Here is a 20,905-nt window from a genome sequence, read left to right as displayed (position 1 = left end):
TTTTTCGGTACCGATATGGGTTGTTTCGTGTGTTTTGCTTTAGGAGGCGTTATTGAGTCCCGTGGCAAAGTTTTCGGTACCGAAGGTGGTTTCGGCTTCGAGGTTGGAGATTTGGGAGTGGAGACAGGTTCCGTTGGCGTTGTGGCGTCGGACTCTGGTTTCCTATGCTTATCTATGGAACCGGAAGGCTTTGGAGTCGGAGCGTTTTTCGGATCCGGTACAGTCTTAGGCTTCGGCACCGACGCGTCTTTTGGTTTGGGTGCCGAAGGATGTTTGTCTTTGGGCACCAAAGGGCGTTTTGGCTTCGGTGTCGAGGAATCCTTCGGTGCCGAAGGAATCCTTCGGTGCCGAAGGATGTGTGTGCTTCGGTGCCAATGGAAGAGGTGGAAGACGTTTTGGTTTTATGGTGTCGAGTGCATGATTTTGATGCCTCGCTTTTAAACGCTGTTATTCAAATGGTTATCTGAGCTGCATGACTACGATGTTGCTCTGATTTGTTTCATTTTTAAATTTGTGACCTTCATTGTGTTTGCTGCTAAACCTTTCTGCATTTTCCTACCTGCTCTACGCTGCTCCTGCCAGCGCCCCGGTCCACCACGGGATTTCCCGGTTGTTGTGGAGGGCGCCGGCAAACATTTCCTCCCCCTGCCCTGATTGGCTGCATAGGGTCACGCGGGGCTTGACGCTTAGGTCAATCCCTATTTAGTCTCGACGGCTAGAATTCAGCCTGTTTGGTTTTATGGTGTTGAGTGCATGATTTTGATGCCTCGCTTTTGAACACTGTTATTCAAATGTTTATCTGAGCTGCATGACTCCGATGTTGCTCTGATTTGTTTCATTTTTAAATTTGTGACCTTCATTGTGTTTGCTGCTAAACCTTTCCGCATTTTCCTACCTGCTCTACGCTGCTCCTTCCAGCGCCCCGGTCCACCACGGGATTTCCCGGTTGTTGTGGAGGGCGCCGGCAAACATTTCCTCCCCCTGCCCTGATTGGCTGCATAGGGTCACGCGGGGCTTGACGCTTAGGTCGATCCCTATTTAGTCTCGACGGCTAGAATTCAGCCTGTTTGGTTTTATGGTGTCGAGTGCATGATTTTGATGCCTCGCTTTTAAACGCTGTTATTCAAATGTTTATCTGAGCTGCATGACTACGATGTTGCTCTGATTTGTTTCATTTTTACATTTGTGACCTTCATTGTGTTTGCTGCTAAACCTTTCCGCATTTTCCTACCTGCTCTACGCTGCTCCTGCCAGCGCCCCGGTCCACCACGGGATTTCCCGGTTGTTGTGGAGGGCGCCGGCAAACATTTCCTCCCCCTGCCCTGATTGGCTGCATAGGGTCACGCGGGGCTTCACGCTTTGGTCGATCCCTATTTAGTCTCGATGGCTTTCTCCGTGCTTAGCGGACGCGCACCGAAGTCGTGCCTAAGTCCATCCCGTCTGCGCCCGTCCGCGCTGAGTACGCGCCAGGGCCCAGGGAGACTGGTTCTACTCCGGTTCGCTCCCAAGTAAGTCCTCTCTATTCCCCCCCATGAACTATCTGCACTTAAACCTCGCACTCTGCCCTGCCACCATGCGTTTCCCCCAGAGGCACTTCTTGGTATTTTGAGTTGTAGATACTTTATTAAAGATAGCCCCCCTAAAATCCCGGACACGCCTAAGTTTCAGCCCACCTCAGGGATTCAAAAGCCTCCCTCATCATCCACTGTAGATGGTTTTCTTGTTGAAAATAATATTACCTTCAGGGATTTCGTCGCCGCTAGGAAACCCTCTTGGGTTTTCATTACGGAAACCTGGGCATCCGAATCCACCGGTCCTGAGCTTGTCAATGCCATCCCCGAGGGCTATGCTCTAGCTCGGATGGACAGAGGCGGACGTAGGGGAGGTGGACTGGGCATTTTATACAAAAGTTCCTCTATCTGCCGTACGAAGTCCCTCTCTACTCCCTCAGATTCCCTTCAGGTTTTGTATTTCTCTTTAAATTCCTCCCCTACAGTTTCCTTCTCGGGCCTTCTGCTCTATAGGCCCCCGGGCCCTAGGTCTGCCTTCAGTTATGACCTGCTAAAAATTCTAGAACCTTTCATCGACAGGCCTAACCTCACCATAATGGGAGAATTTAATTTTCATCTAGAAAATACAAGTTCTAGTGATACGTCTTCCCTTGTAGACTCCTTAGCCTCGTGTGGTCTGCTGCAACTTGTGGACTTTCCTACCCATCTAGCTGGTCATACGCTGGATGGAGCTTTTTCTAATGACCCCAGATTAAGGATAGGTTCTCCCATTCCCCTAGCATGGTCAGACCATATGGCCGTCCCTTTCGAACTCAAAACTCACCATTCCTCTATCCCACCCCTTGATATTAGGAAATGGGAATTGAGAAGGAACTATAGGACGATCAACAATGAGACACTTGTTCCATTCTTGACTAGTTTTAGACCATCCACCGAGAGGGACACCAATGCTGTCGCCCTTGAATTCTTAAAAACCATTGCGAGGGCAGTGGACTCTCTAGCCCCTATGAAACAGCATTATTCCGCCAGAAAGAGTCCCTCTGCTTCCTGGTTTTCCGAGTCGCTCAGGCTGCTAATGCAGGGCTGTAGAAACAGGAGAGGTTCTGGCGATCGCGTTATGACCCTAATGAGAAGGAAAAACATAAATGCCTTCTGAAAGAGTGTAAATCGGCAGTTATTGAGAAAAAAAGACCCATTTTTCCAATCTGACGGCCTCCCTCAATTCCCCTAGGGAACTGTTTAAGATCGTTGACTCCCTTTCCAACCTCCAAATGCCGGATCCTATAATAGGTTCTCAAGAGCTGCGTGATAAGATTTCTACCTTTTTCCACGTGAAAATTGTGGATATTTACACCGCTCTTGAATCTCTTAACCGCGAGCTGGGACCTCCACTCCTTCCGGCTTCTTCCACCGCTGAATATCAGGCGAAGGACCTCAGCAGGAGCCTGATTAATTTTCCTCTTCTCACCTCTGAACAACTAAACCTGCTCCTCGACAAAATAAAATCTGGATCCCCCTTGCATCCCTGTCCTCTTAAGATCTTGAAGGACTGCAGGGAGGTATTATTGCCTTCTCTGTTAGAGGTGATGAATTCAGCAATTACTGAAGGCATTTTTGCATCTTCCTGGAAAATGGCGGTCGTCAATCCGCTTCTGAAGAAGCCCTCATTGGACCCTGGAGTTTTGAAGAATCTCCGTCCTATATCCCTGCTGCCCGCTCCAGCGAAGATGCTTGAGGCATATCTCAATCAACATCTGAGCGCTTTTCTGGATGCCTCTAGCCTGCTGGACTCTTCTCAGCACGGCTTTCGAAGGGCCCACAGCACTGAGTCCGCCCTTACGGTGGTCGTCAATAACATTCGTCTGAAAGTCGACAGGGGCCAGACTATCCTCCTGGTCCTGCTCGACCTGACAGCTGGCTTCGATACCCTGTCTCCCTCCGTCTTGGTAACACGCCTTAGGGAGATGGGAGTTGAGGGCCCAGCTCTGAGCCTCATGTCCTCTTTTCTTAATCAAAGAGAACAGAAGGTTAAGGTGGGTGAGTTCTTCTCTGCCGCCAAACCTGTGCAGTGTGGGGTCCCTCAGGGTTCCTCGTTGAGCCCCACACTTTTTAACATCTATGTGGCCCCACTTGCCAGGTTGGTTAGATCTTTCGGGCTGGAAGTGCTGTCATACGCTGACGACACCCAGATTATGGTCTCCCTCTCCAAGTCAGTGAGTATCTCCGCACTTAACTTCAGGAATTGCATGGAGGCAGTCTCTCAGTGGATGGTCCACAATTTAATTTTCTGAAGTTAAACGGTGAGAAAACCGAAGTCCTGATATGTGGGGGCAATCAGGACATTTGGTCAAGTGCCTGGTGGCCTCCGTCCCTTGGTGCCTGTCCTCAGCCCTCGCAATCCGCCCGTAATCTGGGTGTGCTGATAGACTCCACGCTCTCCTTTGACCTTCAGGTCAGTAGGACGGTCTCCACCTGCTGTGGTGTCAACAGGATTTTGAGAAAGATCGCACACTACCTCTCCCCAGAAGCTCGAAAGCAGGTTACTATGGCTCTTGTCTCTTCGAGACTAGACTATTGTAGTGTGCTTTACTCAGGCATCAATAAAAAGCTTACTCAGCGCCTTCAGATAGTGCAGAATGCGGCCGCTAGGCTTGTCCTGGACGCCCCTAGATTTTCTTCAGCCTCCTTAGCCAGGAAGAACTTACACTGGCTACCTATCCAGGCTAGGATCTCCTTTAAGATCCTATGCCTTACCCATGGGGCTTTGTATGGCACAAGCCCAGAAGGTATAAGGTCCCTTTTGTCCTCATATTCCCCTACCAGAGCTCTCCGCTCCTCTAATAAAAAACTTTTGTCTGTTCCCCGGGCCTTTAAAGCCAGGTGGGGTGGGAGTGCCTTTTCCTCCCTTGCTCCAAGACTGTGGAATGCTCTTCCTCCCGAATTAAAAGGACAATCTTCCATTCTGCTTTTTCGTAAAGCACTAAAAACATTATTCTTCACTGAGGCCTATCCGTAATCGTGTCTTCGGTCCATACTACCTGTAATACCATCTTTTAGGCGCCTTGGTGCCCTTGGGTTAAGTTGCGCGTTACAAGATGCCATTCATTCATTCAATTGGCACATGTGGTTTTGTCGGTGCCGAGGCACCGAAAGGCGTGGTTGTTTTCCTCAGAGCCGAGCCCGAAGGCGGGGCGTCGGAGGGGGTAGTTCGGTCTCGACTGGGCCCCATGGGCGGAGTGCTGACCGTTGCTTTTGGTTTGGGTAGTGTCTGCTGTGCAGGGGCAGAGGTACTCACGGGTTGTCGAGATGGAATCGAATCGTCCGAGTCCTCTGCCCCCGATATGATCGGGAGATCAGGCGAGTCTTCCTTGGCAACGAGTGGAGCCTCGTCCTCGGAGATATCTTCGAGTGGATCCTCGTCCTCGGAGACGTCTTCTTCGACGATCTCCTCATCAAAGATGGCCTCCGGTGTTGGTGCTGATCTCATCTCGTGTTGACGCGCCCTTCGATCCCGAATAGTCTTCTTCGTTCGGATGGACGCACAAGCTGTACAGGTCGATTCGTCGTGTTCCGGCAATAGACAGCGGTTGCAGACCTTGTGATGGTCGCTATGAGGGAACTTTGCTCGACATACCGGGCATCTCTTGAATGGAGTTCTGTCCATGAGGCGTAGGCCGTACGGCACCGATAGGCCCAACGGCCCGCGTCGACGCACCGGGATGTAGTTGGTGTCGAAAGTTGATTATTCGATGTTGATAATGTTTGTTATAAAGTTGTTTGCTTCGAAGTTGCAGAAAAGTCTTTTCTAGCCGGAGCGGAAAACTTTCATCCGAACCCAGTGGCGGAAAAAAACAATCTGAGGATGGAGTCGATGACCATGCGCAGTATTGTCCTAGGGAGAGTCACCTATCTCGTGACTACAAAGACTTCTTCCAAAAAGACAACAAACTGCAATCATCCGAGCCCAACACCAGGTGGCGATCTAATGCACAGTATGCGATCTGCAGCTCATATGCCTCGAACATAAGGTTACTCTGGTGGGGATCTATGGCCCCAATGCCGACACTCCTTCCTTTTTTCAAGAAGTACAAGTGAAACTCAACACGCTTGATCCTGGCTTATTGATTATTGGAGGGGATTTTAACTTACTGCTGAATCCAACGAAGGATAGTACTTCCTCTTCTCCTGACGCCAAAACTAGGTCACGTTCAATTTTGCTTGATCTATGCACACACTTCTCCCTAATTGACATAGAAGCACGACTACACCAGCAGCTTCCTGATTACACACACCACTCTGGATTCCACAACACCTGGACCAGAATTGACTATCGGCTTATTGCCCCTGAGGGTCGCTGGTTGGGTCGAGAACCTTCTTAACCTCCCGCGCACGCTATCGGACCACTCCCCAATAATCCTTCAATTGAAGATTCCCCGGTTGGGTGGGTAGGAGAGGCAGTGGTGTTTTCCCGGGAGAGCATTGACTGACCCTGTTTTCACTGAGGAAGTTAGACAGGCCATTGTGGACTATTTCGACTTGAACACTGGGTCTGTGGAGTCTTGGGCAGTTCTATGGGAGGGGTTCAAAGCGACTATTCACGGTGTTTGCATCGCCAAACATGTGAGAGCTTTGAGGGATATCCGATCCACGCTGTCACGCATTGAAAAAGACATCTCGGCACTAGACGATGAGTTATTACGTAAGCCATCGAGAGAAACTGAGGCCAGACGCTTGTCGTTATTGATGGAGTTTCGCGAGGAGGCTGACAGGGAGCTGCAGTTTCTGACCAAACAGTACACAGCACGACAGTATGGGGAAGGTAATAGACCCGGCAAACCATTGGCACAACTGCTCCGCCCCCCCTTATATCGCAGAAATCATAGGCCAGCAGGGAGAGATGCTCCGTTCCACACCAGAAATATGCAATACCTTTTTATCCTATTACAAGCGCCTCTACACGTCCACTTTAACTGGGGACCGGGAGGACCAGGGTGCATACCTAAATGAGATCGCTATGGTGTACCTTGAAAAACACATGCAAGAGTTCTTGGCCTCGCCCATTACTCAAGACAGTATAATTGAAGTCATTGAGGCGTTGAGGGGCTCATCGGTTCCAGGCCTAGACAGCTTTTCTGCCGACTTCTACAAAGCCTACAAAGAGGAATTAGTCCCCCGATTGGTGGAAGTGTATGCGGAGGCACTCGAGTCAGGATGACTGCCGCCTACGTTCAGAGAAGCAGTCATAATTCTCCTCCTAGAGACGCCACTTTGTGTAGCTCGTTTAGACCCCTCTCTTTATTAAATCTCGATTATAAGATTTTGGCTAAGGTCATCGCCATTGGGCTCTCTTTGTTGATGGAGTCTATCATGTCCCCAGCACAGTCTGGATTCGTCCCACATCGCTCCACCTCTTTGAATTTGAGGACCCTGTTCTCAGTTTTGCATCGTATCGACCCATCCACTCCAGCTGCCGCAATCCTTCTGGACGCTGAGAAGGCGTTTGATTCCTTAGAGTGGCCCTTTTTTCTATCCATCATGAGGCGCATGGGCATGCCGGATTGCTTTGTTTCCACAGTTGCATTATTGTACACTGCGCCCACGGCCAGACTGTGCCTTAACGGCACCATAACTGAACAGTTTTCCTTGTCATGCGGCACACGTCAAGGGTGCCCACTATCCCCGCTGCTTTTCATCCTGGCGATGAACCCCTTGGTCCGCCACTTCCAGGAAAAACATCTGCATCGTGGACTCCAGTTCCGTACTGGTCCTCTTTTGATCTCGCTATATGCGGATAACACGATTTTGTACGTCAGAATGCCCCACATCAATCTGGAACCTCTTATTTTGGAGATAACCCGCTTCGGCAAATTTTCTGGTCTCCGCATCAATTGGCATAAATCACTCATTTTACCGCTTACCCCGAGTACCACAGAATGGAATTGCCAGTTTCCTCTTGAATGGAGCCGAGACTCAGTCAAATATCTGGGGGTGCATGTCCATCTGGACACTGTGGCCATCATTAGATTAAATTACGGCAGCGCGATGGATTATTTAGAAGGCCAGATTGAACGGTGGATCTGCCTCCCTCTGTCTATGGCTGGGAGGATTGCCATAATCAAAATGATTGTTCTTCCTCGGTTTTTATACCTTTTTAATAACATCCCGATCCCTCTCACTAAGATTTTTTTTCTCCCAATTGCGTTCAATGCTGTTGCGGTTAGTCTGGGGTGACAAAAATCCTCGAGTTTCCTGGCCGGTACTTACCCTCCCATACGAAAGGGGCGGTTTGGGCGTTCCTGATTTCTATTTATATTTTTTAGTTGCACAATGCTCATTTGCGTATTCTTGGTTCCACCCGGATGCCCGCATATTATATTTAAAACCAGAGGCAGACCTGGTCCTACCTGGATCACTTTCTACGGTTCTTCCTAAGGGTTTCCCCCGAGACCCGCAAGACATACAAACTGTTTAATCTACCTGTTGGGCGTGGGATAGAGTGCGCAGACTCCTAGGCCTGGACCAACTGTATTCTCCTGCCCTTCCATTGCCCAATGCATATTCGCTACCAATTACCGGGGAGGCAGTGGTCAGGCACGCCCTGGCCAAATTTCATATTTGCGCCATTGGCGAACTTTTCCCTGAAGGTCACGCTTTCTCCACATCTGAAATCTCTGATCGCTCCTTCATGGACTCCTTTGTTTTGACCAAACTGTGATCAATGATGAAAGCTAAGTTTCCCACATCCCCACTCGCTCCTGAGGACGCCCCTCCTCTCACACTTACCATCCAGCACCCTCTGGGAACACACCTGGTATCTAAATTGTATAGATTATGTAGCACCGCGCTTCCCACTCTAGACACCAAGGTCCGTACTGCATGGGAGGAGGATCTGGGAAAACCCATATCAGACGATCAATGGGTACAGTGCTGCAAAGCTACGAGGAAAGTATCTATAAACAGCAGGCATAAACTAATCCACGTTAAATTCCTTTGTAGACTATATCACACTCCAGCACTTTCTCACAAATTTGACCCTAGGCGCTCCCATCAGTGTCCCAAATGTAAGGCCGCCCACGCACACTTCGCCCACCTATCTTGGACCTGCCCCCTTTTACATGAATACTGGTCTCAGATACACCACGCCTTTAGTGATCTGCTGGGACATTACCTGATCCTCACCCCAGAAATAGCATTGCTGGGTTATGTCTTCAACTTCCCACGCACGGTTCGCAAGCTTGCAGCATTAGGATTACTGTTGGCAAAAAAGGGAGGTTGAGTTGCTCTGGTGTGCTAAACGACCCCCAAGTCTGAATGCGTGTCCTCATGTAACGTAACTGGTGCTATGCAAAGCGCTCTGATACCCGATTCAGTTTGGGTCTAGTTCGCGCTATATAAAACTCTGCAAAAAAAAAAAAGAAAGTCTGAAGTCCTGGCTCAGGAGCATGGCTTTTTGCAATATCAATTGCGTGGAATACTCGACATTGGTCCCTGGGCCATCCCGCCCTATTGATATTTGGAGGCCATACCGCTCCTACATTGCTAAGATCACGGCTGGTCAGCAGTCTTAGTTGGAGAGTCACATAGTCCCGGTGGGAGTGGGCTGAGATGATGTACATGTTTATATTTATGCATTTATATGTTTCTGTTATTAATGGTCCTTTGTGCGGTTCCCTGGACTATATTGCCTGTTTGGTCGTAACATCTGTGCAGATATGTCAATCTGATTGTATAAGCCTTCTTTCTTTTATCATGGCATCTTTTCCTTTACATTGTTTATAGAGTAATGCCATTTAGTCTTATTGTATAGTCAGTGAGATACTAAACGATTTGCAGTGCCTTGATACCATGATGTATTTTTCTAAGTGGTATGTGTGCCTCCTCTCTTCGGTTGATGTTATGCATATGCCATAGTATGCAACTCATGATGCATCCTCGGCTTATTATTTGGAAAATTATAAATAAAGTTTTTTTTTTTAAAACGAACCATCAGCAATTTACAGAGATCTTGGCCTAAAGTTGCCTTGTCCTGCAGACAACAACCTCCAGAACCCCTGGGAGGGCTCCCAGGCATCACCTACAGCCTCTGAACAAAGACCCTGCAACAGCGAGTGGCCGGGTAAGTTAAAATCCAACCTCAAAAAAGACACCTCTGCATCCAGCTGCCCTGCGTCCTGGAGAAAAGAACCCAAGGTGCACCTACGTCCCAGAGCCCTCCAACTAACCTGCCCAGCTGTTGGTTCCTCCCAGAAGTGTTCCTGGCCTGCAGCCAAATCCAAAATGGGCAACTCCCACTGAAAACAGGGCACTCAATGCCAAATCAGCACTCTGCACCCAGCCATCCCTGTGCCTCTGTGGTTGCACCTTGTGTGCTAACTCGGATCTCACTTTGCCCTGAGCTAAACCCCAGGAGTTTTGCTCCCACAACCTTGTGGCCTGCTCATGAGCAGCCAAAAACCTTATGCACCCTATCCCCCATTGGATAACATTGGGCCTCAGCACTCTGCACCCGGCTGCCCTGGTGCCACTGAGGGTGCAATGAGAGTGCCCCTTCGACCCTGGGGGGAACCCTGGTTCTTACCCCCAGAAAACCAACTCATAAACCTAAGTACTTACCGTTAAACCAAGAACATTGTTTTCTCCCATAGGAGTGCACGGACTGCTTTCTGCATTGACTGCTTTCTTATGAAAATTGTTCTAAGTGAGGAGTTGGTTTGTATGAAACCTTAAGAAACTGTCTATGTACAAAAAAACGATATACTAACCCTTCCTCCAGGAAATGTCTCAGTTTGATATCTAGGCATATCACACGGAGTAGAAAAAGTAACTTAAAAAGTGACTTGAAAAGTAACTGAAAAGTAATTCAAACTTTTTATATACAAATTACTTTCCTGTAACCAATCCAATTGCATGTAACTGCATTATTCTTGCAAAGTACAATTACACTTACCTGTACTAGGCCTGGCTTGGTTCTAGAAAATAAAATACAACTAAATAATATTTTTATACCCACAAATTTGTCTGAGTTCAGTCTTTGTGTGTGTGACATAATTTCTTGCCTGAGTGTGAACAATAAATGCTTAACACGACCCTCTGATAAAGCCTTATTGCTCGCCCACACTACCACAAATAGAGAGCAAGGTATTATCTACCTTAGCCTCTGCCTACCTTTGGGGATCTACAGGACTCTGTGCACACTATACCTTACTTTGGTATAGTATATACAGACCCATCTTCCTACAACTGATGACTGTGTCAGTGCTGCTCTGTCAATTCTGGTTGCAGGTGAGTCACAGAAAGAATTATTTTCTACCACCAGTGACTTGAAAAACAAGAATTGCCAGAGGAAACTGCAGTCTTCATTATTTCCCAAGTTCTCCACACAACCTGTTTTTTCTTAAACTTAATGTAGTGTTAGTAAGAGAGCAATTTAGATCCACGTTGTTCAGAGTTTAATCAAGGATTAGCTCTAATACTGTAACCAAGTTCCTTGCTAAAGGCTCTATGCATGACCTTGCGTTCATGACCATACACAGGGTAGCAACACGTCTTCCCTTAGTCAACCGGAGTAATCAAAATTGTAAAGACTATGATCTCTACTTGATTTAGAACAAAGTGATTGGATGATGCAATGGCCAATTTAGAAGCCAACCTAACTTCCTTGCTTGCAGCCTCCCACCATGCATCCTCTTGCCATCAGTGTTTGATAACTTTGCTTACCATGTGGCAATTACCCAATAAAGGGTCTTGTTCTAGGGAATGGAGTGGCTCAGTCCAACCACAGGCCAAGCTGACTGTGATCGTAAGAAATTACATTTTTTATTGGGGGTGTGCAGGGGGGGAAGGGGGAGGGGAGGGGGGTGAAAAGCCTTCTCAAGCAACAACCACAATACTTGTCTCGGATGGCCACCATCTGAGCACCACCATGCCATACCACTTACACTGGACAATGAATGGCCCAAGCCATGTCCCCTATCATCAATGTATGCCCCAACACCTACGTTGGTTGGCTACACGACCAGTTCTATCTCAGCCCTCCCCTTCCTCCCACTAGGGTTAGTTTGAGTTAGGACCAGTATTGGCCTGCTTCAGTTAAGTAAGGAGTGTACGGTTTTCATTTATTTTTCCTAATGTTAGTACCTTTCCTTTTTATGTTAACACCACATGTAGCAGATATCATATTTCTTGAAGGTGCCAAATACATATTATGCTGGAACTTGGTCCCTCTTCTGTATTTTATGCTAACATTTCAATAAAAAAGGCATTTGATACATAAATATGCCCAGAGGTAAGCACTGTGATAACCCACATGTCTTAATAATCTACCTGGAGATTGAAAAGGCTGAAAAGGTGGAAATTCTCACACTCCATTATGAAGGTTGGAATTTTAACTCCCTGACCTAGAATGATACCATTAGGAAGCATTGGGCCAATTCCCAAGATGATCAAGTTGGTTTACTTTTGGTAACACTTTCTGGTAAAGATACTTTTGGTAACACTTTCTGGTAAAGAGTTTAGAGCTGCAGATTCCTCACTTTTTGGAATATTATCCAGGCGTCAGATTCAATGTGAAATCTTTTCAGCAGTACCTCTGTGCCTGGTAGGTGGTGCCGTGATGCTCCACACTGGCGCTGCACTGCTTCGGAAATTGCGCGCATAGCCTCTATAGGTGCCATTCTTGCGCATGGACGTCAGTTGCTTTCAAGATTGTCGGTATTCCCTTGAGCACAGCATTAAGATCTTGAGAGCATACATGGCTATCTGTGAACAAAAAGTGCCAGTTGAAAGGGAATGCATGTGCCTTAGGCAACAGATGCAGACCTTATAAACAGATCTGGCTGAATACTGAGCTCTATGCCATCGCCATATTACACAAAGCACAGGGACGAGCATGAGAAACTTAAAAAAAAGCAAAAATCTTACAAAGAGTCACTGTAGAGTTCCTCTGAAAAACAAGAGCAAGGCACGGTTCTCCCTTCAAATTTTGGGCAGAAAAAAATTAACTGATGAACAACTGAGCACACAGAAAGGGCATACCTCAGTCTTTGACCTCACAACTTCTGGTTCAGACTCATTTTCTGATAACTGGCAATCGAATGGGCTAAATAAACGTGAGATAGTGATACAAACCATGCAGAATTCAGCATTGCATATTTTATCTTCTCAGTAGCGCTCCAACTTACTGATGTAGTTGAAGTGAGTATCTCTCTCTCTTCCTTCAGCTGATCAACAAGTTTCATCATTCCCTGTGCCTCTTCTACTTTGCCCTGAGAACCTAGTTCTTCAATCTGAAAGAAAATAAAAATAAATGTTTACATTTTTTAAGGGTTTCATTTAAATGAGATGCAAAAGGAAGTACAGAATTATAATCTCACCTGTTGCAGAAGTCCATCAATTTTATCAGTTAACACCTGAACCTTTTCATCATTTTTACCACCATGACCAGCAGCTTGCTAAAATGCACGAAAATAATAAAGAAATATATAGATATATGATTTAATCTAAATCGAAAGAGCAGAGGAAATCATTAAGGAAACGTTGTTCAAGTACGCAACATGTCAGCTTCACAGTACACAAACAGCAATAGATGTATCAATTAACAAATAGTAGCAGCAGAAACAATGATGCAGCAGGAATATTTCCCTTCCGAACGCAGTGAGGGCTCTTGTGATGTGTCAGAAAAGGAATGCATTGGGAGCTATATTCTAGATGGTTCATCCACCCAAGCATACACTGGGAGACCTGATGGAGTAAGCAGAAGTCGAATCATGGGTTAGGGAAAAGTATGAAGAATGCATGTTACCAGGACTATAGCTGATGGTGTCGAGGGCCATGGGGAGACTATGGCAAAGAGGACAGGTGCCAGATACGAACAGAGAAAATTACACACAAGGATAGGTATTGCAGCTCACCTGGATAACCTGGAGCACTGTACAGAGTGAAGACACCAAAGGCTAACACCCCTTTTATCAAAATAAGAGTCAGAGCCTTTCAGAACATTGCACAGCAGTCCTGGATAGTGTCATGATAAAAACACCATGCAAAAATGCCAAACCTATAGACGGAAGCTTGGTTGGGATCCAGCCTCAAATGAGCAGGCAAGAGGACACAATATTGCAAAACCACAAAGGCATCCTTTGTAATGTCAAAAAACACAAAAAGAAAGGTACAAAGAGAAGGATGAGTAGTTATAAAAGCTATTGTGACAAAATAACAAGTTACCTTCGGTAACGATGTATCTGTAAGAGACAATATTAGTTATTAATTCCTTACCATAGAATTACCCCCAGTTGTCAGACTGGATCCTGAGAATTTTTCTTCAGCAGTACCCCTGCGTGTCGGTAGGTGGCATCGGTCGACTCCGCGACCGTCATCTGGGTCGCCGGGATGACGTTGCGATGCCTACTTAGATGCTGCACTTGTGCGCTGACGTCAGTTCTTACATAACTTTCCAAACCAGAAGCACAGAGCCATTAAAGACACTGACCACTGGTGTGCCACACTAGGGCCCTGCAAGGGAGTCCCTTAACCCCAGAAGTCAGTTTGCAGAGCAAGGAGGATGGGTGTGGCGGCAAGGAATCTATAACTAATATATGCCTCTTAAAGATGGAAAATGCTACTTACCAGTATGCATTTGTTCTTGGCATGTAGAGCTGCAGAGTTACACTGTGCATAGATCCCCACCTAGTGTTGGGCCCGGATGTTTGCAGTTTGTTGTTGTCCTGAAAAGTTCTTTGGAAGTCACAAGATAGGTGACTCCTCCTTTGGACCCCATTGCGCATGGGCATCAGCTCCATCCTCAGATTGTTTTTCGCCAATAGGGAAATGATGGAGCTTTGCAAGAAAAGGAAGGATGTCCATGTAAGCTGTATCTAATTAAGATAATACTGGAACAGATAAGGGTAGCCGGGGAGGCAGGTGGGCGTGTGTAACTCTGCAGCTCTACATGCCAAGAACAGATGCATACTGGTAAGTAGCATTTTCCGTTCGAGGCATATGAGCAGCAGATTACAAGTTGTGCATAGATTGTATAGCAGTACCCACTCTTAGCGGCGACCACCCCTATCTGTTGCAGTAGTTTGAAATAATGTTTTGAGAACAGCCTGGCCCACATTAGCTTGTTGTTTGATTTGCACATCTGCACAATAGTGTTTTGTGAATGTGTGCGGTGTAGACCATGTAGCTGCTCTGCAGATGTCATCTAGGGGAATGTTCCCTAAAAATGCCATTGAAGCCCCTATTTTTCTTGTAGAATGGGCCTTAGGAGGAACAGATAAAAGTACGTGTAGCTTTGTGGTAATAAATTTGTATGCATTTGACAATCCATCTAGCTATCCCAGATTTTGAAATGGGATTACCCTTGTGCGGTGGTGAGAAAGACACAAAAAGTTGTTTTGTCTTACGAAAGGGTTGTGTTCTCTCGATGTAGTATAGCAATGCTTTTTTGACATCTAGGGTATGAAGAGCTCTTTCTGCTACTGTCTGTGGCTGCGAGAAGAAAACAGGCAGTTCCACAGATTGATTGAGGTGGAAGGGAGAAATGACTTTGGGCAGGAATTTTGGATTAGTACGAACAACCTTATTAAGATGCATTTGCAAAAAGGGTTCTTGAATTGTTAGTGCTTGTAGTTCACTAACTCTTCACAGAGGAGTAATAGCTACTAGGAACGTAACCTTCCATGTTAAAAATTATAGTTCACATTTATGTAATTGTTCGAAGGGAGGTCTTATTAGCTGTTTGAGAACAATGTTTAAATTCCACACAGGTGAAGGTGGCACTCTGGGAGAAATTATTCTTTTAAGCCCTTCCATAAAGGATTTAATAGCAGGCACTCTGAACAGAGATAGATACGGTCTGTTTTGCAGATATGCTGCTATTGCAGCAAGATGCAGTCTCATAGACATGTAGGCTAAGTTACATCTTTGGAGGTGCAGTAAGTATCCTATGAGGTGTTGAAATGACACGTCTGAAGGGTTAATATTATTGTTGTGACTATATATTACAAATCGTTTCCACTTGGCTGCATAGCATGCTCTAGTGGTAGGGTGTTTAGCTTCTTTTATGACATTCATGGAGTCTGGAGGAAGGTTCAGATATCCAAATTCTAAGACCCCAGGAGCCAAATCGCTAGGTTGAGCTGAGCTGGGTCCGGGTGCCTGATCTCTCCATGATTCTGTGTTAAAAGGTGTGGAGACAGGTATAATTTTTGGTGTGGTTCCACAGACAGTTGTAGCAGTGTTGTGTACCACCGCTGTCTGGCCCACGTTGGAGCAACTAGGAAAAGGTTTCGAGAATGCTGCTGTAGTCTGCGTAATACCAGTGGCATGAGTGGTAGCGGTGGAAAAGCGTACGCAAATCTGATTGACCAGTTCATCCATTTCGCATTGCCTTTGGAAAATGGGTGTGGATATCTGGCGGCGAAGTGTGGGCATTTGGCGTTTTTGTGAGTGGCAAAGAGATCTATCTGAGGTTGTCCTCACATCTGAAAGAATGGTTGAAGAACTTGCATATGAAGTTCCCACTCAAGGGTTTGTTGTGTCTGACGACTTAACAGATCTGCTATGGTGTTTTGTACTCCTGAAACATGTTGGGCTAAAAGGAGTATGTTTTGAGGTATAGCCCAGCGCCATATGTCCTGAGCTAGTCGAGAAAGTTGCAGGGAGTGTGTTCTGCCCTGTTTCTGAATATAGTACATGGCTGTCATGTTGTCCGTGTGGACTAACACAGCCATGTTTGACACTTGTTTATGGAAAGCTTTCAGTGCTAGGAATATAGCTAGTAACTCCAGGTCATTGATATGGAGTAACTTTTGTTGTGGTGTCCACCTGCCTTGCATGGTGTGTTGCAACAGGTGGGCTCCCCAGCTGGAGAGCGATGCGTCCGCTATCAAGTCTATTTGTGGAACTGGCTCTAGGAACGGTCACCCTTAAGAAAGGTTTGTGGTGTTCCACCACTGCAGAGAGCGATGAGTCCGACCATCTACCAACACCAGGTCTGTTAATTGACCTTGAGCCTAGTTCTATTGACGTGATAGGCACTCTTGTAGATGACGCATTTGAAGTCTTGCATGGGGCACAATGAAAATGCAAGAGACCATCATCACTATGAGTTTCATGAACACTCGTGCTGGAAGGGAATGTTGTGGCTGAAACTTTGTGAGAAGGGTTTGCATGCTGGCTATCCTTACTGCAGTGGGATAAGTTAGCGCTGTTGAGGTGTTTATTGTAGCACCGAGGTACTGTTGAACTTTGGATGGTTGCAGATGAGACTTGGTGTGGTTTATTGTGAACCCCAAGTTCTGGAGCAGTTGGATTGTGGGGGTGAGTGTGTTCTACACACTGGTTGTATGAGCTGGCTTCTATGAGCCAGTCGTCGAGGTACGGGAAGACATGTATGTGCTGTCTTCGTAAATGTGCTGCCACTACTGCTAGGCACTTGGTGAATACTCTTGGTGCTGTTGTGACTCCAAATGGGAGTATTTTGAATTGATAGTGCTGCCCGTCTATTACAAATCTGAAATACTTCCTGTGAGCCTTGTGAATGGGAATATGCAAGTATGCGTCCTTGAGATCTAGAGTAGCAAGGTAGTTGTTTTGTAACAGGAGAGGAAGGACCTTTTGGAGTGTGACCATGTGAAAATGGTCTGACGGTATGTATATGTTTAGCGGTCTGAGGTCAAGAATAGGCCTTAGAGAGCCGTGCTTTTTTGGAATAAGAAAATATAGGGAGTAAACCCCCTTGTTTTGTTGGTGCAGAGGAACTGGTGCTATTGCACTTTTTTTCTAGCAGAGACATTACTTCTTGATTTCACAGTGACAGATGTTCTTGTGACATCGGACGCGGTTTGGGTGGTATGTTCGGGGGGTAGATGTTAGTTCTAGACAGTAACCTGACTGGATAATTTGTCGCACCATCCTGTCTGATGTGATGTTGACCCAGGCAGGAAGGAATTGCTGCAGTCTTCCCCCCACAGGAGTGTAATGGTGGGGGGGAAGGGGAGGAAAGTCATTGGGTAGGGGTGGAGGCAGAGCGGGAGTTATTGGTTTTGCCTCTGCCTTTGTTGTTGTAAATGTAAATCGATACTTGTATAGCGCACTACTCACCCGCAAGGGTCTCAAGGCGCTTGTACGAATACCGCTGTGGAACCCATCCTGGCTTTCCCTGTGAGGTGTCCACTCCTGGGCACCCCCAAGGTGGAGGCCAGGCATCCTTAGCGTTGTGGGGGCCGTTGTGGAGATTAAGCAAGTTATTGCCCAGAGTTGCAGAGTGGGACTCCATGATTGAAATAGGCACCGAGGCGAGAATTATCAGGTCCGGGGAATTTTTTGAGCCCAAGACCCGCCGAGGCGGGGAATTGAACCCTGGTCCCGGAGTAGACCCCTGCATCAGGGTCTGCCGCTCTAACCATTGAGCCACTTACCCCTGTAACCCCCTCTTTGGTAGCCCTTAGTGTATGGGGATTGACTAGGGGTTTTGTAGGAAGTGGAGGGGCTTTCGGAGGAGTAGCCTCGTGTTGCCTCTGTATGATAAACGACAAAAAGAACGCCTGGGAGCTTGCAGCTGCAAGGCTCCCATGGATTTCGCTGTCAGTGTCTTTTTTCATCTTTTCTAAAGACACATCAACATTAGGGCCAAATAAATGTGTTTCATCAAATGACTGATTGAGGATAGAATTTTGTACCTCAGGTTTAAAACCTGAAATACGTAGCCAGGCATGTCTCTGCAAAAGGGTACTGGTATTGATTGCCCTTGAGGCAGTATATGCAGCATCTAGGGCACAACGAATGGAAGTATTAGTAATAGTTTTACCTTCCTGTATGAGTTCATTGGCCCTATTTTTATATTTGTCTGGTAGATGCTGCATTATGGACTCCAGCTTATCATAATGTGCCCTGTCATATCTTGCCAACAACGCTTGGGTATTGGCAATGCGCCAAATGTTAGCTGCCTGTGACGCTGTTCATTTACCAGAGGCGTCAAGGAGCTTAGATTCTTTATCTGGTGGTGAGGCCTCACCTGATGTTTGTGAATTAGCACGTTTATGTGCATTCGACACTACTAAAGAATCTAGTGGTGCTGGACCTTTGATGTAAACAGGGTCTGTAGGGGCAGCTTTATATTTCTTCTCAGTGCGAGGGTTGAGGACCCGAGCCCTAACAGGATATTCAAAAACCTCTGTTGCGTGCTTAATGACGCCTTTAAGCATTGGCAAAATGGCAGTAGACCTTTGTGTTTTATCAAAAGTGTCTAAAAGAAAATCTTCCTCCACAGCATCAGTGTGCATATCACTAGGTACTGGGCAGCTCTTTGGACTAGTAGGTTAAAACCTATAGTGTCCTCTGGTGGGGAAGGCCTGTAAAGGTATACATCATCTTGTGGGACGTAAGGGACATCAGGGGTGTTATAATCATCCCAAGGATTAGGTGACTAAGGGGGACTATTGGTCCCTGCTGGGTCATGTGCACCCCCACCTGTGTCATCAGAGTCTGTATCCACATCATCATCTGGATTAGTGGATGGTGTAAGAGAATGATGTGGTGGCGGAGGTGTAGGAGGAGGAACAGTATGGGGAGGTGGTGGAGAAAGGACCCTTAATGGAGAGGTTGCAATGTCTCTCTTCTTTGGAGGAGGAGGAGGTGCTGGCGCTTCTAGCGGTCTCATCTTGGAACTAAGAGCTAGTTGGCCAGTCTTAGGGTCTTTAACAAGAGTTTTTTGGTGAGGATCTGGTGTAAAAAGTTCTTTTGTATAGGGCAGATCCTTTGGCGTCGAAGTTTTCGGTTCCGGAGGTTTTTTTCAGCACAGAGTCTGTAGATGGTCTAGAGTCTTTTGGTTTAGAAGTGTGACCTTTTAAAATGTCCTTTACCGGAACATGTTTTTTCTGTTCCGGGTGTTTCTTCGGCTCCGAAGCGAGTGAGTCAGGGCCTTTGGGTGGTTTTTTACTCGGCTCCGAGTGAGGTTTCGGCATGGATGAGCTGCTGCCAGTCTTCAGCACCGAGTGCTTAGGTGTCGAAGCAACGGTCGGCATGGTTGAGGAAGATGACTTCTTCTTTGGTGTCGGTATCGGATCGGGAATAGGCTGGCTCGAGCCCGAGCCGCCTGAAGGCTTAGTAGGCTTCTTTGCCGGGCCCGAAGGCGGGGCATGGGAAGCAGTCTCTCGGTGTGCACCCGGGCCCGAAGGTGAGGGTGTGACCGAAGCCTTTTTTGAGGATGTCGAGGAAGGGTTGGGGTTGACTGTCTTACTTCCAACCCGTTGATCTGGAGTGATGTCCTCGACGTCTGAGTCTTCGGCATCAGAAGAGCTGGAGCTTTCTTCGGCGTGCTGATGTTCTGGCATGTCGACGCCCTCTCCAAAGATGTCGTCGGGGATTGAAGCTGACGAGCGAGCCATGGTTCTTCGAGCTCGTCGGTCCCGAATCATCTTCTTGGAGTGGAAAGAGGCACAGTCTTTTATTTTATTATATATTTTTATTGATGACATGAGGACAAAGTTGCAGCAAATAAGAAAAATAAAGGAAAAAGAAACTGGCAGTTGTGGCAAACAACAAAAGTTAAAGCACTTTGAAACGCAAACACAAGGTGAAAAATCTTACATAAAAACAAAGGGCTCAAAACCCATGTGAAGCACGCATAACTTCAAATAAACAGTTTCCTTAACACATTCCTAGACAAATTCTCCCAAATTTTTTTCCAATTTACATAATGATCTTACACCCCTGACTTTAGCTAATGCACATTCCATATTGTATGTATCTGTTATTATTGCCCACCACTCTGCCGTCGAAGGTGGGTCTCGTGCGATCCATGCTCGAGCAATAGTCAGCCTAGCACAGGCCAATATAATACTAATAAGTACTCTCGAGCTATGGTCACATGAGTGTGGGCCCAGTAATATATCTATGGCCGTGAATGATATAGTTTTATTAAGCTTATGGGACACAGTCTTTTCCAGATCTCTCCAAAATGTTAGTAATAATGGGCACGAATAGAACATATGCGTTAAGTCAGCTGCGTATAAATCACATTTTGGGCATCTAGCCCGATCACTACTTGAGTTACTTGTTGCCCATTTCGAGATACGTGCAGGGGTATAGTAAGGAGAACAGATATTCCTATATGACTGCAGCCTTGGACTAGATGAGTGTACTGATTTACGGATAGTATCCAATGCAGAAGATATAGAATTAGCAGTGATATTAGACTCCAATTTCTGGCTCCAGCGTATGGCTAGTTTCCTACAATCACCATCTTTCTGAGAGTTAAAGCTTTTATATGCAGAGCTGATCAAGGATTTATCTTTAGCTAAGTGGATACATTCCCATAAGCTAGAGTCCGATAATTCAGTAATGTTGAGACTGCGTATAAAATAGTCTCTAATTTGATAATATTTTAGGTGCAT

At 46.5% G+C, this 20,905-nt stretch overlaps 1 protein-coding gene across 3 annotated transcripts in view; it reads right to left on the bottom strand.

Annotated features, from left to right (window-relative positions):
- Positions 1–20,905, bottom strand: part of LUC7L3 (LUC7 like 3 pre-mRNA splicing factor) — a 381,484-nt gene that overhangs the window by 230,455 nt on the left and 130,124 nt on the right. For all 3 annotated transcript variants that reach the window (XM_078654427.1, XM_078654426.1, XM_078654425.1), the window contains exons 5-6: positions 12,884–12,961; positions 12,692–12,796 (exon numbers count right to left, since the gene is read on the bottom strand). In XM_078654427.1, coding sequence (XP_078510553.1) covers positions 12,692–12,796; positions 12,884–12,961 — 183 coding nt within the window. The remainder of the gene's footprint in view (positions 1–12,691; positions 12,797–12,883; positions 12,962–20,905) is intronic.

This window comes from Lissotriton helveticus, chromosome 7, assembly GCF_964261635.1.
Source record: "Lissotriton helveticus chromosome 7, aLisHel1.1, whole genome shotgun sequence".
Lineage (NCBI taxonomy): Eukaryota > Metazoa > Chordata > Amphibia > Caudata > Salamandridae > Lissotriton > Lissotriton helveticus.
This window is presented reverse-complemented; position numbering and strand designations above follow the sequence as displayed.